We start from the raw sequence: 19575 nt of genomic DNA, 5'->3' as shown, positions 1-19575 counted from the left end.
GGTGCTAGATATGTTCTGACAGGATGTGTGAGTCAAAACATGCAAGATGCATGGGTTTTAAGACCTCAAAACTTTCAATATGACACTTTTAGCTAAAGAAGGTTGGAGAATCATGCAAGATGAAACTACTTTGCTATACAGAATCTTTAAAGCAAAATATTTTTCAAATGTGCGTTTTTTTTTTTTTTACTCATTGTTGGGAAAGAGCCTCTCCAATGTGTATGGCGAGGTATTTGGGATGCAAAACAAGGGCAAGGAAATGGGAAATTTAATGAGATCTAGGAAGATAGTTGGATACCTGGACACAGGAACTTACACCAAGGAATATATGGAATGGATAAAGGGGAAAGAGTGGAAAGCATTATTGACAAGAAGATATAGAAGGGTTAGAGCCCACGTCGCAGCGGAAATTCTGAAGATTATGCTTAGCCCAGGAGAGCAAGAAGACAAACTGATGTAGGCACTAGAAAAAGATGGGAAATATAGTGTGAAAAGTGCATATAGATTGCTCAGAGCAACACGAAAGCATGGACATGAAGGAGAGTGCTCCAATGCAGAGATGAAGAGGCGTCTATGGAATATGAAAATCCCAAACAAAGTCAAAGTTTTCGCATGGAGAGTTTGCAAAAATTGCTCCGAAAAATCACAATTTAAAGAAAAGGAAAGTCTTCACAGATGAAGGATGCCAATTTTGGAATGAGGGAGTGGAGGATACAACTCATGCCCTTTATTGTTGTCCTACTCTAAAACAATGCTGGGAGAAACATCTACCATCTATACAAGTTTCAGGTAGTACTACGGCATTTGATGATATTGCTCGGCAGGTAAGAGATGGTGGTAGCAAGGATGAGCTGGAACAAGGCTTTCTAATCACATGGGATATATGGTTCAAAAGGAAGAAAATGGTGCTTCAGAACAACTGGATGGATCCATGGCAAGTGATTGATCATGCTTTAGCTTTGCAAAAGGCTCATAACAAGTATAAGTCAAAACCACAAAATTTGGTTCGTACTCAATGTTGCTGGGAACATCTTCCATTGGGAATGCTGAAACTAAATGTAGATGGGGCCATGTTTTAATGACCAGAACAAAACAAGGATTGGAGCCATACTTACAGATGCTAAAGGGGGATTGTTAATGGCAGCTAGAAAAAATGAACATGAACTTAAAGCTTTTGAGGAGATTGAACTGCTGGCAATGCTCGGGGACCTACAGATATGTGTTCATATGGAAATTACAAATCTTATCCTAGAAAGTGATTTTTTGTTGATGGTAAAGGAAATTCAAGCTGAAGAGGAACCTATGTCATTGTTGAGTAATATTATTAAGGTGATTAAGATGTCATTTGGATAGTGAGTTGAGATGAGATGAGTTAAAAGTTGAATAAAATATTATTAGAATATTATTTTTAAATATTATTATTGTTTTAGAATTTAAGAAAGTTGAATTGTTTATTATATTTTGCATAGGAGTTTGAATACGTTGTAATGATGAGATGAAATGAAACGAAACACTTTGTGTATCTAAACCGGGCCTAAAGCTATGATGCACAGATTTAGAATAGCAGGATAGATTAGCACAATATGCTTGAAATGTTGATAACATTATTATGTGGTGGCATTCAATCCCAACTTTTATCTCACAAGTTGTCCGGATAGACAAAAGTATGTAAAGTTTTGATTCAATGAAGTTTATTTATAATAATAATAATAATAATAATAATGACAATAATAATTCAGGGACCTTATGTATTTGCACTAGGGTATTACACGTTATACATTAGTAGAAGAGCCCCAACTTTTCATGTTCACTTTTCAGTCGGACAAATTTCTCTACACAAAATATATGCATGCACCTGTGGTTTCATCTCTTACTCAAAAAGATTTCATTGTATTTGGTAATCGGTGCATAAACCATACAAAATTTAGTAAGATAACATAAAACATATCACATCATCGAGTTTTACCTTGCGGAAGGCCTTTAGGCTATCATATTTGACCTTTTTCTTATTTACATAGAACCATCGAGCAGAATGCAACAACTAGAACAAATGAATCACCACCATCACTCTGAAGATGTTGACTTTCACGAAACCTAGCGGAAAGAAAGCCTACTTGGGGAATCAATGCTCACTACGACCTCATCCTCAGGTCCGGACTCGTCACTAAAATCATCTACTGCATGACTGCCTCTTGGATATTTAACTTGTAGATTACCTGTAAACTTGTTCTCACCAAGGTTCTTTCTTGCAGTAATACCTCCTTTTGACTTGACAGAACGAAGGTGGCGATCTTTATATGAAGGAACTGTTGGATAAGACAAGCTGTGTGATGGCTTAATGAGACCACGCCTCCAAGAACTTCTAGTACACCATTTGGTATTCACCTTGCAAAATAAACAATGCAATATGTCAGAGTTTCAAACAAAATCCTGACGGAAATGTTGATGTGGCATGTGACTCATGGCATGCAATCAATCAACTTTTTTTTTAGGTTGATGGTATAAGATATAATCATCATTGCCTTGCAATCAATCACCCAGGGGATAGTGGTTTCCTCGCACCTACACCCCCGACGGGGGAACTGCTCTACCCATGTGGGTGGAGGGTGGAACCTTTTCCCCTCACCTCGCGCAGCTGGAGGGAGGGTTCCCCAATCCCACTGCAAAAGGGTGTCGGAGGGGAAGGGTCACATGCCTGCACTGCCCACCCTGACACCTGTGCAGGTTCGGGAGGGGAAGGGGTTGGGACCCTTCCACTCCCATGCCCATACTTCCCTCAATCCTGCAGATTTGGCACCCTCCCCCAACCAAGCCCTTAACAGGATGGAAATGAGGTAACCCCTCCCACCACGTGGGGGGTGAGAGGGATTTTATTTCTCCTCCCCCCAAAAGCACATATGAAGTAGGAGATGTTCTGCCTACCTTGCTGATGAGTCGTGGGAACAGCCCTGTTTTCAGAAGTTGCTAATCCCAGGGACTTTTGTTTTTTCCATTTTTCATTCTTCTGTAGTTCAGAAACCATGTTATTTAGTGAAACCTAGGGACTTTATTAAATTTCCCTAATATTTAATAGCCAAAAAAAAAAAAAAAAAAGATAGAGAAAAATAGAAAATTCTGAAGGGCAAAAATTTAGTCTAAGCAAATAAATTCATTTGACCTTTATTTCACGAAGCAACTTCCAGACACTAATTTTTTTGGGTCTTCTCTCTCCCATGGAATGGGAGCCTGAGGTGAAGTAGTGGCGTCCACTAGATTCTAACAGAATTTAGGTGGTGGTGCGTGAGTGAAAAAGTGACAGAGTGAAAGGAGTATGGAGGATTATGGTGGAGGAAGGTGCTGAGGGTGCCTGCAGCCAGGAAAAGGTCGGAAAATACAGAAAACTCTTGAAAGAACAGGCCGAAAGAATGGAGGATTTAGAGGAGCAATGGAACAAACTGCATCTGCTGGAAGATGAAGAAGCTGCCATAGTCTTCGATGAAGCTGTTGGAGAGGAGATACCTACAAAGGAGAGTGCAGCTTAGTGGGTAAAGTGTGTGTAGACAGAAATATTAGCAAAGAGGTGGTGGAGAACACGATGAAGAGAGTGGAAAATAAGCAAACCTGCAAAGTTTCTAGAAGTAGTGGAAGACCATGGTCTTTCGACTACCATCTGTTTGCGTTGAAACTATTTGATGAGGATGCACCACCACAGAAGTTGAAGTTCATGCAGGAGCGTTTCTGGATTCAGTTCCATAATCTGCCACTGTCTTGTATGAATGAGGATAGAGGGAGGCAACTGGGTAATACCATTGGGGTGGTGGAGGAGGTGGATGTGAAAGAGGATGGTAGTGGATGGGGAAGATATCTGAGGGTCATGATTGTAATAGATCTTCAAAAACCATTAGCTAGAGGCAGAACCATCAATGTGAGAGGAGAGAAGCTCTGGATTCCCGTAAGGTATGAAAAGTTGCCTAGATTTTGTTTCTCTTGTGGTTGTTTAATTCATGGGAAGGGAGGCTGTGTAAACAAAAGTGAGGGGGCTGAACAATATGGGGTATGGTTAAGAGCAGATATGAAAAGAGAAAAAATAAAAAGAGAAGGGGAATCTGTCAATCAAAAGAAGAATAATGGAGAGAAGGTTTGGCATACTCAAGTGGAGGAAGATGATGCAGGAAATATAGATAAAGGAAAAAAGGGGTCAAATGGGGGAGAAACTACTGTGATGGAAGAGGGACTCAGCGAGGTTGAGACTGAAGGAAAATGTGTAAGGGAAAAAGAGAAGGAGGGTAGGTTAAATGGGGTAGTGATTAGCAATAAGCAAGCAGAAGAAGTAATGATAATAACAAATGGAGAGGAATCAGTGAGGGAAGGGATAGGGAATGAAGTGGAGTTTATAACTGTGGTAGAGGAGCAGAAGGAAGATCTGAATGAAAAAATACAAGAACTAATTATCAAGAAGGGTGAATGGAAGAGAAGGGCAAGAGAAAAAGGGAAAAATGTAATAAACATTGGTGAATACTTAGCTAAAAAAAGAAGGTATGAAGGTGAGGAGGGAGGAGAAACAAAGAGGCTGAAGGGTAAAAAGCCCATTAAGAGTGGTGATGGGGAGGAAAACAATACCTTAAAAAGCATGGTGGTGGCTGTTCAACAGCCCCACCTTTCTCAATGAAAATCCTTAGTTGGAACTGTCGAGGGCTTGGGAACCCTCGGATAGTTCAAGACCTTTGCCTTATGGCAAAGGAAAAGGACCCAGATGTAATATTCCTTATGGAGACTAAGCTGAAAAGTGAGCAGTGTGTGAGATTGAATAAGAGACTAAGCTGTGAGGGATGTTTTGTTGTGGAACCATTGGGAAAAAAGGGAGGTTTAACTCTATGGTGGAAGAGTAGAGTTGAGGTAGAGATACAAAACTTTTCACAAAGGCATATTAATGCCCGGATTTCAGAAGAAGGTGTAGGGGAAAGGTGGCTGATGACTGGCTTTTATGGCCAGCCTGATACTAACAGAAGAGATGAAGCTTGGAAATTGTAAAATTTTTAAAGCCAAGGTCTAATCAAGGGTGGCGCGTATTAGGAGATTTTAATGAAATTGTTTCAAATGATGAGAAGATGGGAGGAAGGCCAAGATCAGAGAGACAAATGGAGGGGTTCAGAGCTGCATTAGAAGAGGGGAACTTATTTGATCTTGGGTGGAGAGGGAATAAATTTACATGGAGCAACAAGCATGAAGATGTGACATTTACAAAAGAAAGGTTAGATAGGGCAGTGGCCAACTCAAAATGGTCACATATGTTCAATGATCACTGGGTGGAAGTGCTGACAGGTAGAAGCTCAGATCATAGGCCAATTTTTTTGACTATGAAGAAGAGAGGTGAAAAGGTCTGGAGGAAGAGAAAAATGTTTAGATATGAGGCCAGCTGGGCCATGGAGGAGGGTTGTGATGAAGTTATCAAAGGGGCTTGGCATACAATGCAAAGGGATGTCCAGACTCAGAAGATTCAGGCAAAATTAGGGTCATGCAAGACAGCCCTTCAAAGGTGGACTAGACAGACCAATTCAAATAGAACAAAAGAAATAAAGGAGAAATCTGATTTACTCAAAAAACTTCAAGATGCAGAGAGTAGATATAATGTTGAAGATATTAAAAGGGTTCAGAAGGAGTTAGGGGTACTGCTTGAGAAGGAAGATCTAAAATGGTAACAAAGGGCCAAAAGAAACTGGTATGCAATGGGAGATAGAAATACCAAATTCTTTCATGCTTGTGCATCACAAAGAAGAAGGAAAAATGTTATTAAAAAAGTCATGGATGAGCATAAACAAATGTTCAACAATCAAGAAGACATTGAAGGGGCTTTTAATAACTTTTTTAATGAGTTGTTTACCTCAACAAGGCCAAGCCCAGAAGACATGCAAAATGTGTGCAGCAGGTGGAGGCTCGAGTCACAAGTGAGATGAATGGCAGACTGGTTAGGCCTTTTTGCAGATTGGAAATAGAGGCTACTATCAAACAAATGGGTCCCTTGAAATCACCTGGCCCTGATGGTTTTGGTGCTTGTTTCTACCAAAACCATTGGGACACAATAGGGGAGGAGGTATGCAATGCAGTGTTAAGTTTTCTTAATGGTAATTCTCTGATCTCTTCTTTTAATTTTACTTATATAGCTCTAATCCCCAAAACAAAGAGCCCCTTGTAACTGAGTACAGGCCAATCAGTCTTTGTAATGTCATCTATAAAATTGTTTCAAAAGTTATTGGAAACAGGCTGAAAGGAGTTTTATCAAGTATAATCTCACCCAACCAGAGTGCTTTCATTCCTGGAAGGATTATTACTGATAATATAATGGTCGCATATGAAGTTCTACACACTATGAAGGTGAGGAAGAAAAGCAAGAAGGGTAGTATGGCCATTAAACTCGATACGTCAAAAGCCTATGACAGAATTGAGTGGGTCCTTTTGGAAGCTATAATGAAAAAACTGGGTTTTTATAGTGAGTGGACACAACTAGTCATGAAGTGTGTCTCTTCTGTTACTTATTCAGTCTTGGTCAATGGAGAACCAGGAGATATAATCTATCCATCAAGGGGATTAAGGTAAGGGGATCCTTTATCCCCTTACCTGTTTATAATGTGTGCAGAAGGGCTTAGTGCCTTACTTAATAAATTTGATCAGCATGGTGATACTAAAGGAGTTTCAGTTGTGAAGGGGGCCTGAGGATCAATCATCTGCTTTTTGCAGATGATTGTGTTCTATTTGGTAGGGCCAACGTGGAAGAATGGAGAAAAATGAAAGGGATCCTTAGCACATATGAGAGAGCCTCGGGTCAGTTTCTTAATAAGGACAAGACAACAATTTTCTTTAGTTCTAACACTGACTCAGAGACTAGAAGTAAAATTCTGCGGGAAGGGGGGGATATGGTGAAAGGGAGTTATGAAAAATACTTGGGACTTCCTACTCTGGTGGGCAATTCAAAGTATAACACCTTCAGGTGCTTAAAAGAAAGAATTTGGCAGAAAATTAACAGTTGGAAGAACTCCTTTCTCTCGAGTACAGGGAAAGATAAAGGCTGTGTTGCAAGCTGTCCCTTCCTATACCATGAGTTTTTTTAGATTGCCAAAGAAGCTCTGCTCAGAACTGAATGGTTTGCTAGCTAAGTTTTGGTGGGGCAACCAGCAAAGAGAAAGGTGCATACATTGGAGAAGTTGGAAGAAAATGGGGCAATCAAAAGGAAAGGGAGGGCTGGGCTTCAGAGATTTAGAGAATTTTAATACAGCTTTGTTGGCAAAACAAGGCTGGAGATTATTGCACAACACTCTTTCTCTAACTGCTAAGATTTATAAGGAGAAATATTTTAGACATTCCAATCTGTTGGTGGCAAAACTGGGTTACTCAGCTTCACTAATATGGAGGAGTGTTTGGAGCTAGCAAACCATTCAGTTCTGAGCAGAGCTTGTTTGGCAATCTAAAAAAACTCATGGAGAAAGGTGGGGCAACCAGCAAAGAGAAAGGTGCATACATTGGAGAAGTTGGAAGAAAATGGGGCAATCAAAAGGAAAGGGAGGGCTGGGCTTCAGAGATTTAGAGAATTTTAATACAGCTTTGTTGGCAAAACAAGGCTGGAGATTATTGCACAACACTCTTTCTCTAACTGCTAAGATTTATAAGGAGAAATATTTTAGACATTCCAATCTGTTGGTGGCAAAACTGGGTTACTCAGCTTCACTAATATGGAGGAGTGTTTGGAGTTCTTTGGGTTTATTAAAAGAGGGTTTAAGATGGAGGGTGGGTAATGGTAAGAGGATTCAGATTTGGGGAAGTAGATGGTTGTCAACTCCATCTTCCTTCTGTGTACAGTCTCCACCTACTATTTTGAATGGAGATGCAAAAGTTTGTGAACTCATGGTAGAAGGAAAGAAGGAAAGAAGGAATGGAATGAGACCTTGGTTAGACCTATTTTCATGAAAGAAGAAGCTGATCAGATCTGTTGCATACCCTTGAGCAGAAATGAGGTGGAAGACAAGTTGTTTTGGGGACCTACTAGCAAAGGCTTGTTCAGTGTGGAAAGTGCATATTATTTGGAACAAGAAAGATAAAAAATGGCACAAGGGGAGTATTCTGGAGGGGCTGATTCAGATGGTCGATGGAAACAAATTTGGAAGATGAATACTCCTAGGAAAATTAAGATGTTCATGTGGAGGGCAGGTAATGATTTGTTGGCTACAAAGAGTTTATTTGCCAGGGAAATTAGTGAAGATTCAAAATGCCCAATATGCTTCCAAGATGATGAATCTGTAATGCATGTTCTCTGGCATTGCCCTGCTGCTAATGATGTATGGGCTGGATTCTTAAAGACAGTGCAGAAATGGAAGATACATGAAGTAGATTTACTGAGTTTATGGTAGAGGTTGTCACAAAAGCTCAATAATACTGAAATGGAAGTGATAGCTGCCATAATGAGGAGTCTATGGATCAGAAGAAATGTTTTCATTTTTGAAAAGAAGTTCACTAGCCCAAGCTGTGTAATCAGATCAGCAAAAGATGCTTTGAATGAGTTTCAACAAGTTCAGGCTTTGCCAGAGGGACAAGGGGGTAGTATAAGTGCAGTGGGAGGGGAAAAAAAATGGATTCCACCAGAACAGAACGTGGTAAAGGCTAATTGGGATACCAGCTTCAGCAGAGTGTTATGCCCTGAGAAAAGCAATGGAATTGTGTAGGGATCTTAATTTTGACAAAGTAACCTTTGAGGGGGATGCACAGGTGGTAATAAATGCTGTAAATGATCCAGATGAAGACCTGTCTTTCATTGACAGTATTATTGAAGAAATGAAGATGGTGATCAAAAGTTGGCAAGGATGGAAAGTCCAATACTCACATAGAGATACGAATGCAGTAGCTCACAAGCTAGCAAAAGCTGCTTTACATTCTGAAGAGGAGAAAGTGTGGATAGAAGAAGCTCCAATGTTTGTTTTAAGTAGTTTACAGATTGATAATCATTGTATTGATCAAACAGTTTATATGAATGAATGAGGAATGGTTTATTTAAAAAAAAAAAAAAAACTTCCAGACACTAAAAAACATATCAATCCAATCATACCATACTGCCATAGATGCTAAGCTGCATTGCCCTCGCAGACAAGCTGTTAGCTTGTCGGTCAATTCCTTCAGGGATCTGGTTATGTTGCCTTGGATTATAGAGGTTTTCTGGCCAACTCATTAGACCACGATGTTCCCTGCCAAGGGATCTATGGGGGCGATCAGCAGAAGGAGATATCCAGGATGACCTTCTTTGGAGAGTATTGTCTGCTTCAAATGCTGCCATGTCAAAAATTATCACTCTTGCTCTTGTTTCTACTTGATAGCAGGATCCTTGATGAGAAAAACTGGCTCCCGTGATACCTGTTATCATAAATAAGAAACAGGAACCTCAATTTAAATATTGGTCATAACAGGATCAGTAAAAAGACTAATGGTTATGGAATACCATGTACAACATGCCTTGCATTAGTGGAACAATAAGCTGATTTTCCTTGAAAGAGAACCATGCCTAAAGATAATTAATTTGAGCCAGAAACATATGTCATCAAATGTTTTGAGCACTATGCAAGGTGACGACGCTCTTGGTGTAAAGATTTTTTAAGGGCCATTATTGAGCTGAAGCAGCCATAAGCCCAAGGATAAGGACAAACCAAAATCAAAGGTGAAAAAGAGCTAAATAACTGTAATAAGGCAAGAGTTCAAATAGAAGAAAAAAAAAAAAAAATTCATAAAGAACTGTTAGGCGTGATTGTCGTAGGAAAAGAGAGAGGTGTTGCTGACTTCCTTTACTGGAGATAATGAAATTGAAAACCTCTGATAGGAAAGTCAAATGTTGCTACCTGGAGGTTGACTAACACTAGTTAAACCTGCTTGAGGCATTGAAGATGATCATTTTTTTTTTTTATATTTTATTTAGGATTGAAGATGGTCTTTAATTACCTGCCCTACTCTACCGCTACATAACAAGGGACAAGAACTTATAAACAGGTTGGAGATGTTCCTCCTCCTTCATACCTGACAATTTGAGGCTTTCGAAAATTAGACTCCCTTGTGAAGGCAACAGAGCCGCAGGTGATGCAACAAGTTCTTCAGCCCCTTGTATTTTTATAAATCCTTCTAATAAGAAACCAATAGAATGCTGAGGAACTTCTATAGTTTCTCCCCTTATGTATAACTTCATTATTGATCGTTCTGAAACAAGAGCCCTCAAATCTTGCAGTGCCATTTTTTCAAATATCTGAGGAAGCAAGAGTTTAACAAGAACAATAGCACTTTCCTGCAAAAAATTGAATGAAAGATCAGTACTCACGCGCTAACGAAGCCAGTTATGTTATAATGTTTACACTACCATACTAGCGTTTATGCTTCTCACACTAAACCCACTCCCACCATGTGCGCACTTGATGCTTGTCCCCCCGCCAGTCCATCTCCTTTCCCAATCTTTGCTGAAAAAAACTATCTGCGGCCTGGAATTAAGCCACCACACCTCACGAAACACCTCCAATTTCTGCCTACTTATCTACCAAAATTGAGCTCAGCACAGTGTTTGTGTTGTCACCAAAAATGGAGTGGAACAGGTGTCTGCAGCCTTATCGCAGGGGGGTACCATCTGCCGAAAGTCTCCAGTTGGTACCCATCCCCTAGCCGTATGTAGGTGGTCCCATTAGTGTGTAGAGATAGGTGATACCAAACTCAGCAGGCGAATTCTTCATGATGACATAAATGGCATGCGGTATTTGGGGTTTCATTGAAATCCAGAATTCAGGTTGTACCTGGTGCAACATATTGGTTTTTCTTTGTTGGATTGTTTTTGTTTTGGTTACATGGCTCAGTAGTTTATTTCAATTGTTGATTGTAGCATGATAGCATGTGGGGATTTGGGTGGATTGGCAGGGCGGTGATATGGCGTTTATGGCTGTCCAGGTGTTGTTGGAATGCAAGTTGTCTGAATTTTGGGTGAAAGTTTGGGAGGTTATTCCTATGTGCAGAACTGTTTGATTTTTATATTTATTTTAACCTTTTTAGACTTCTTAGCCTTGGGAACTGAACTTTCCAACAGTTTGAAGTTGGTTCCCAATCATTTTCTGGTTTATGGTTGTTTTAAGAGGTAAGCATAAATATTCCAATACCCACTAAACATCTGGAAATGTCTTCAGAATCTTTTTGAGGGTCTCAACCAAACGATATAAAACCAGTGATTTTCTTCGAAATCATTTTCGCTGGGAAAATATTTTACGTAGAAACAAGCATAGCCTTAATTGTGCATATCTGATGATAAGTAGAAATAATGTATGCCCCATATTAAAGAACTTCGTTATATTTGCAATTTTTTACAAGTTGGTTGCCAATGAATTTGGCTATTCATGCTATACAAATGATTATGAAATTAAAAATTCTATTCAGCAGCCCTACACCACACACACCTGCTTTTATTTTTTATCTTTTTATTTTTTTCCCTCAGCAAGTGTGGTCTAGGGCAGCTGAGTAGAAGAACTCAAATAGTAGTCATATCTTCATTTCTTTTTGCAAAGATAGTAGAGCCATACCTGCCAAAGAAAATCTTCTAATGACGGATCCAAACTCAGGACTGAAAGTATCTTCTCACTTTCAACAAAAAAACAGAGAACCACAGAATCTGTCATCATGTCACAAATGTTAGACTTCCCACTTAGCACTTCATATAGGCCCAAAGTACTCCCATGTGTAAAAGCCGGATGCAGTGAGTGCTTGTTTTTTATGCTCTTACTTGTCCACTGCAAAACAATATTTCTCATTTCTGTCATATATAAGAAAGTGGTATATCTTGAACTGGAAATTCAAGTCAAGTCTTTTAGTTACCTTGACCACCCCATTGGAAATAAGCCAAATACCATTTGGCTTGAAACCTTCCTTGTAAAGTGTCACACCACATAACTTTACTGTTTCTTTGGTAGAACCTTGGAGTGGGGCACTGACCGAAGAAGGGAGAGCCCCAAATAAAGGATGCACACTAATCAAATCACTTATTTTTGGTATCTTAACTAAAGGAGGGTTCCTTAGAAGCTTTTTCAAGTCAGTCTGCATGTGAATTGAAGCAAAATTTCTGGTAAAGAAAAAATTAAGAGAGAATTGATGCAAAATCTAAAGAAGATAGAAAGTGAACAACACATCATCACTGAATGAACCTGGACAGCATCATGAAGATGTAGCATCTCTTTCTCTTCCAATAACCCAATCTTCTCACAATTTTGGATATAATCTATTAAATGATTCAGCACTGAATATGTTACTTGTCTTGTCTTCACAACCCGTAAAACCTGAAAATTAAACACAACTATAACCTGTAAATTACACAAACTATGTATTGATGCAATATTGGTCCCTTAATTCCACACAAAATCTGAAAGGGCTTTAGCTAATGAACTCCAACTAGGATCTAGCACATCTGATCATCATAAGACATCCACAGGGGAGTTCAAATTACAAACCTGAGGAAAAGCTACACGAACATCTTCCAAGAACTTTCTTGCTTCTTGTCCTTCTGCCTCGCTTTCATTGATGACTATAGAAGCCACATCACTTTCACCTAAAGAATAGACGGAGTTTTAAAAAAGAAGAAAAAATTTCAGCGTAACTTGGGCAGTCCAGAAATAAACAATATTCAGAGGCTAAATCTAAATTAGAGGCAATAGCAGTTTAGGCCATGGCCTGAAAACAAATTTTTATTTTCTAAAAGAGTATTGTCATTTCTTGTATAGCAATGCTAGACTCAAGCATTGCAGAACAATGATTCTTTGTGCCAACACCATATTGTCTGAGTAAAGCAGCTGTTGAGCTTGAATCTGAATAGAAGATTATAATATGCTACACTTGAGAAAGAATATTTACATGTGGCATTGCTGTTGTTAGACACCATTGGTCCCAGAAGCTCAAGTGGTTAGGAAGAGGGACAACAATGTATCTCAAGTTAATAGAAGATGCCAATTGCAGCAATTTTATATTTAGCTACAGCTCGAGCAAACATGTGAAAAGATCATGTTGAAAAACCCATCAGTCCCAAAAGCTTAAGCTGTCAGGAAGCATGCCAACAGTCTATATGAAGCTCATAAAAATACCAATACTAACAAGGATCTGAATATTCTTCATTGTTCTCAGATTATTGAAAAGTTTGACAATTATAAATAACTAAAATTAGGGTTTTCCACAGAAGTTTAAGCCATGAATTATTAATTACATAAGATAAAGTAGAAATCAAAGGTTCAAACTCCGTAATTTCCAATATTGTTATCGAAAAACAAATTTTCTTGCTACGAGGGGAGGACCACTAAACCAACAAGGTAGAAATCTTACTGACAATATCGTCATGATAACAGAATTGATTCAGTACTAAATATAACTTTTTTTGTTTTTTTGGCTGTGGGGTGGGCAAGAAGTGATTGGAAAAGGAAATATATTTATCTAAATTGACACCAATAGGTTGCAAGATCATAATGATGTGATAACTGGCAAAGCATGTTGACAATGACCAAGGAAGTTAATGTTACCTAAAAAGTCATGTAGTTGCCATCGTGCGATTCTATGGGCACGAAGAAATGCAGCACATATATAACATGCAGATTCCAACCTTTCCACGGTGAAATACAAAGCCAACTTTTGGGGGATAAAGCCCACTTGAAGCAGCTTGTAATAACTTGGGAATTGAACGTTAGTTTTTAAACCGTTCCAATCACATAGAGGCTCATGTGAAACCAAGTCAAGCGCTTCATCCACTGACTGCATCAAAAGGTTTGCAGTAGTTTGTGTAATCCTCCCTTCATCCAGCATACCCCAGTAGGCAGCTTGGACACCTGATATAAGAAATGCTTCTTAAACTAGCAAAAGGAGTTTACCTTCAATTTAGCAAGCATTATATTCCACAATAACCATCGAATTGATATGAAGAAATGAATATACAAACAATATTTTCAGAGAGATGTGAATGAATCAATAAGCAATGCTATCAACATTTAAAGGAACATACATTAAAAAGGAAACAAAAAAATGTTAAGAAACTAACTGTTTTTTATAGTTCTAGTCAAAGCTAGATTGAAAAATAAGTAGTGGGAGTGAAATGAACAAAATATGGTAATAAACATGTCAAGTAAAGGGACTGACATGAAACTTATCAATAAATCCGCCATTTAGGAGGCCTACTGCTATATCTTTGAAATTCATAGGGTCGGGATGAGAATCTCTTTCAGATGCACTACCAATAATAACTAATTTACCATTCAACATGCGTATGCGTATATCGTTCAAATTGGCTGGGTTCAGGTCATTATCATCATCTTCAGAGGCACCATAAGGGGGCACACTTTCCCCTTCCAAATTGTTTAAGCTTTCGATATATCTTTTCACAGTAGGCCAGTCAGCAGGTCCAAGTTCCTCATCATCTCCAAGTTCACCAAAAGCCTCTAATGCTTTGTGCAACATTTCATACTTCGTGTAGCCCAGTATGCGCTGCTGTTAATTGATACACAAATATAAAAACAAAACACAGAAAAGAGCAAAAAAAAAAAAAAAAATAGAGGAAAAATAAGAACCATGTAAGGATATGATTAAGATCTTCAATTTTATACTTCTAGCTGATACACTAAGAATGAAATAGTGAGTACTCGCAAAACCATAAATATTGACTACTGCCCACTATTGTAACATACATCTTTATGGGCCTTGAGCTTTCAATTACTCAAAATCAGTATGGTTCTTGTTTATTTGATGGTTTTCAGAGTACCTCATTGTTTCATGTATGAGACAAAACTCAAAATCAGCAAAAGCATATGAAGAATATTAGTCCTGATCAATATTTTCTAAAAACACAACACGAATGTGTTATGAAAGTCACTGATACTAGGGATTTTGTCCAAGTTCCTTTACCAACAATCTTTGATATTTTTTTTTTAATTAATGAAGGAGGTGACTCTATCTCTAGGTAATATATCCCCAATCTTCACTGTATTGTTAAATGTAGGAAGGTTTTGTAAGTCGAACGACTCCATATTCTACCATTTATTTTGCAATCTATCATAATTTATCATTTTTGAAGCAGTAAGCTTTACTTCCATGAAGCCACATTATCCTCTCCTAACTCAAAATGGTGAAGTTTCAACTTGTACATATTTATTTTTCTTATTATTTGTCTTAAGTCAATCATCATCTGTCAACTCATAAATAATGGAAGCTTAAAGGTCCACTTATTTATCTTAGTAATTTTCTTTCAATGCACATGAGACTTGTAAGGACCATAGACTAAACGATTATCTTTTTTCATCTAAGCATGAAATTTACTTCTATCTTATTAGAGCTTCCTTTGTTAAGTATAGTTCTTTGATATTTTGAGCATGTCGAACATGACTCCAACTGATAAATTTTGAAATTTAAAGGTCTGGAGACTCTGTACCCAATTTCTCCATATCAATCATTTCATTTTCCCTGTAACGATCACCATCTTTAGTAATCAAGAGTGGAAAATTTTGGTTGGTGAAATTTGAGCAACATTTTAAGATTTATTTCAACATTGTTTCTCTCTATTACTATTCAAGTGCACTGTGTTGGTCCATGGCTAGTACAATGAAAAATTGCACAAGTGCCAAATATAGCCTTGGTGTGGTGCAGAAAACTCTAGGTACGATCCTGAAGAAACCCTTGGTAGACCAAGACCAAATCTATTAGAGGGAGTTCGAAGTGCCTTAGAAGCAATATTTTAAAGATCCAACTGTAGGAAGGCCAAGTTTGAGTAAGGTTAAAATTGCACACAAGGCATTGCATAAAAAAACCTCACTGTTGGTTTTACAAAGGACAAATTATTCATATTGTTGGAAAGTGATGTTTAGGAGCTCCAAATGGTGGACACTAGGAGAAGTTCATTAAGTTCTCGAAGTGAAGGAGATAGGTAAGTGGATACGATATTTATTTTATTAACTTCTAAATAAATTGATTTTCTCAATAATATTTTTGAGATGTTCATGCAGTGTAAATAGAACTTCTTCAGAATACCTTTTTATGTATTAATAATATGTTATCAATTACAATTTTCTCAACTGCTTTTAATCTGCATGCTTTCTCTAGATTTGCTTTACGAATATACTTGTGTTATGAATGTTTTTGCGATCAAAAGTTGTGAGAAAGGAAAGAATGAAAGGAAAAGAAAGATGATGATGTATGAATGCAAGAGAGGTTTATAAATATTTTTGGTCATATGAAATGAAAGGACACGCACTGGTGTTGGAGCTAATATATGCTGTGGAGGCCCACTTGAGTACACCACCATTTACCAAGGATGTAATATCTTAGACCCAACTCCACTCATACAACCATAGTAGTTGGCATCTTTGTGATTATCAACCCTTGCAGTGAGGCACAAATGTGTGCAGAAGACCCAAAAGATTAAATAAAAATAGTATATATATATGTGTGCAATGTTTTATCCTGATTCTTTACAATGTTTCTAATGTAAAAATGTTTTTAATGTTATTTTAATGAAATGCTGATCACTAATCTAAACTTTATTTTTTATAGAATCATTTACTAATTCTACTCATTTTGTTTTTATGTTTTATCCACCTAGATACTATTGAGGACATATCTACAAGCAACGGAAACAAGAGTTGGAGTCTTTCTTTACCGATATGATTCTTTATTATAATGTACTTGTGGCATATTAGAGTCATACCATGTTATTATTGAGGGTATTCTTTATTGATATTCTTTATTAATAAATAATATTACAACATAGTATTAATAAGTGATTGTTAATAGAGAGTATTAATAAAATGGTACTAATAAGTGGTACTAATAAGTGCTTGTGGCATCTGAGTAAAAAAGTAACATTGCACACAACCATTCTCCTACACCAACTTTGGTGTCAGATCTTGTCTATATCAGACTATGAACAAAGCATTTAGAAATCAACTACATGATTAAGAAATTAAGGATCTATCTTAGTCTTTTGTAAATAACATTACACTTAAGTCCTCACCTTCGCAGCAGATAGCTTATCCATATGTAAAAGGCTTAAAATGAACTGTGTTGTTGAACCATTCACAATAAGTGTCAACAGTACGATTCCACCAGTGAAGAAAACAAACTGTGAAAATGAAAAAGTGTGTAATTATATCTCCATATGTAAGAAAGTAATTTCTGGTTTCTTATTCCTCTTCAGCTGCAAAGATACATGAAGTGATCTTATTCATTTATCTCTCAAATGGAAGATGTAATTTAGATGCTTGCTCAAACACTTACCAGAGTTCCTGTTTTCGAATCGAGTACTGTTGAGCTATCACTAGCACGCTGAAACAACCAGAGTATATCAATTAGAAGCAATATATTATTAAGGCACCAAAAATACATAAAAGAAGACATGAAATGTTTGTAATGGAAACCAAGTGACAAACTATGATCTAATTAGCTGTCTATAAAAATGTATCTGCTACACCTCATGTGGATGCTTCTCAACAAACCTTTTGGTGGCCATTGGGCTTTTCCAATTGAGCTTTAAGATTGCAAAGCATAGATTTGAGCATACTTTTCAAGATAGTCAAAGGCTAATTTTCAAATAACGGAATCCAGTACAAAAATACACAACTTTGAAAGAGAAGACTTGTCTTTGTCTTCAATTATGAAACCCTTGCCCTTTACTTAGGTATGATATCATAAAGGCGATAAGGAAAGCAATCGACCATAAACTTAGATGTGATGTACCTGCCAATAAAAGTTTCACAATATTTTTTTCTTTCTGAAGTCTATACAACTGAAGCCATAACTTAGGAAACTTTTCAGAGATCAAGGTACCTAAGTAACAAATAAACTCAATAATTAGGCCACATCCCTTTGAGGTGTTACATTTACAAAGATTAGATATACCCAAAAGTCTAATTTTCCTCTCTTTTTTTTTCTTTTTCCTAAATTTAAGAGACTTCAGTTACTGATTGATGTACTTTATATAAATATGAAGACAAAAAAAGATATGCCTTTTTTTAGTAGTTAGTGGATTTCCTCTTAAATGTATTGGGATCCAAACTCTGTAAAAGCACTTTTTTTTTTTTTTTTTCCTGCAGACTGCTATTCCAAATACTGAATGTAAGAAGACTCGGTGTATAAAGCAACTGTCCTGGTAGTTTTGGAACTTTTTTTTTTAACTTCCACAATAAGTCTTTGAGAAATGAGAAACATTAGTTCTTTGAAACGAAGCTTAAGAAGTGCAGAATAAAGTCCCAAACTCCTGGTACAGAAACCAATACAGATCCCAAGAGAGAAGAAATATAGTGTTACGAATGCTAATAATCTTAAAAATCACATGTGAGCCAAGAATACAATATTCCATATCGACAAAACAATTAAAACTGTATTAATAAAAAGAGTCATAAATAGAACTTACTAAGATCCAAGTCTCGCGTTTTACCACAAAATTCCTCACTATTTATGAACAATGAATTCAAGATTTTTGAAAGATCATAAATAAAATTCTAAGACTCTATCTCATTCCCATTCCCATGAGCTATGCCTGGTTTTGCAGATCCATTGTCAGATTTCTTCACTTGGATGTTTACAGATGAAAATAAATGTGAGTGAATACTCAGCAAGTGACTGCATCGCACAGTAACCAACAAATGACATAGGATTTGCTTTTCAAAAAGTACATGCTCAATAAAACTGTCATACATACATACATGCATATGGACTTAATCCACTTTTTTGTTGGCTGATACACACTGTTGAGCCTCGTGTGTATGGTTAGCAATCTTTGTGATCTCGATTCCGCATGGTCCCTACATAAGGATGGCATCACAGGGTGCACCACCAGTGTGCCCCCCCTGGCATTGCAGCCTGTCCTTATCTTGTGGTACTTATCATACATAGACCCTTACATATTTTATGTATCATAAATTCAATCATGAACCAGCTTTCTTATCTTATGATATTATATCAGGGAGATGAGAACCAATCCGAGTAATCAACCACTTAATTTAGAAAATCTGCCTCTCCTCAATGAGCCCTTCTTCACCATGAGAGATGTTCAAATTCCGGCTATTACAATCCTTTTTTATGTTTGTCAATGATAAGAATCATGGAACAAGAAAATACTGTTTTAAGTTGTCTCAATATAGATCATAGTGAAGAAACCAAATCAATTGCAAAGCATACAGACAAACAATGTGTGGTTAGAGACCGCTCAATACACAAAATGTCTAACTGTTTTCCTTTGGGTTATTTTTGAGTTATACAACTTGGGTTATGAAGATGTGGATATGTGATCCTTTTCAAAATCTCACTAGAACACGGACTACGAAAAAAGCATTTAAATGTTTCCAGATAAGTGAAGGGGCAAGGGCAAACGTGAGAGAAAATGCGAAAAAGTTTCAATGTTGGTTTCCGATTTCAAAATCAACTTACTTAAAAACAGAAAAACCTAATACCATATTTTCAATTTAACAAGATGCACCATCCTCCTTTAAAAAATAATTCAGTTCTCGAGACAAACCTGGTGGCTTATGAGGTGTGAAGGAGGCCAGAGGGTTTGTTAGCAGAGGACGCAAGGGCTGACAA

The 19575-nt window shown here is 37.5% G+C and overlaps 2 protein-coding genes across 4 annotated transcripts in view; one reads left to right on the top strand and one right to left on the bottom strand.

Moving 5' to 3' along the window:
• Positions 1 to 1850: 1850 nt before the first annotated feature.
• Positions 1851 to 19575, bottom strand: part of LOC108997030 (sodium/hydrogen exchanger 8) — a 65519-nt gene continuing 47794 nt past the window's right edge. For 2 of the 3 annotated variants that reach the window (XM_018973115.2, XM_018973134.2), the window contains 11 exons: positions 17272 to 17319; positions 17009 to 17116; positions 14259 to 14493; positions 13536 to 13838; positions 12480 to 12577; positions 12177 to 12308; positions 11851 to 12069; positions 11559 to 11765; positions 10027 to 10288; positions 9071 to 9372; positions 1851 to 2385 (listed from right to left, as the gene is read on the bottom strand). In XM_018973115.2, coding sequence (XP_018828660.1) covers positions 2095 to 2385; positions 9071 to 9372; positions 10027 to 10288; positions 11559 to 11765; positions 11851 to 12069; positions 12177 to 12308; positions 12480 to 12577; positions 13536 to 13838; positions 14259 to 14493; positions 17009 to 17116; positions 17272 to 17319 — 2205 coding nt within the window. In that variant the 3' untranslated portion in view covers positions 1851 to 2094. The remainder of the gene's footprint in view (positions 2386 to 9070; positions 9373 to 10026; positions 10289 to 11558; positions 11766 to 11850; positions 12070 to 12176; positions 12309 to 12479; positions 12578 to 13535; positions 13839 to 14258; positions 14494 to 17008; positions 17117 to 17271; positions 17320 to 19575) is intronic. The other variant, XM_018973120.2, reaches the window with a different exon arrangement.
• Positions 3493 to 9014, top strand: LOC108997059. The gene is made up of 2 exons (XM_035684112.1): positions 3493 to 7136; positions 7461 to 9014. The coding sequence occupies exon 1, from the start codon at positions 3575 to 3577 to the stop codon at positions 4646 to 4648; it is 1074 nt and encodes a 357-aa protein (XP_035540005.1). The 5' UTR covers positions 3493 to 3574; the 3' UTR covers positions 4649 to 7136; positions 7461 to 9014.

This window comes from Juglans regia, chromosome 13 (genome assembly GCF_001411555.2).
Source record: "Juglans regia cultivar Chandler chromosome 13, Walnut 2.0, whole genome shotgun sequence".
Taxonomy (NCBI): Eukaryota; Viridiplantae; Streptophyta; class Magnoliopsida; order Fagales; family Juglandaceae; genus Juglans; species Juglans regia.
Note: the sequence above shows the minus strand (reverse complement) of the source record. Positions and strands in the feature narration are given on the sequence as shown.

Bases quoted from the DNA above. Each gene is read 5' to 3' on its own strand.
- LOC108997059 (XM_035684112.1), top strand. From the start codon at position 3,575: ATGAAGAGAGTGGAAAATAAGCAAACCTGCAAAGTTTCTAGAAGTAGT.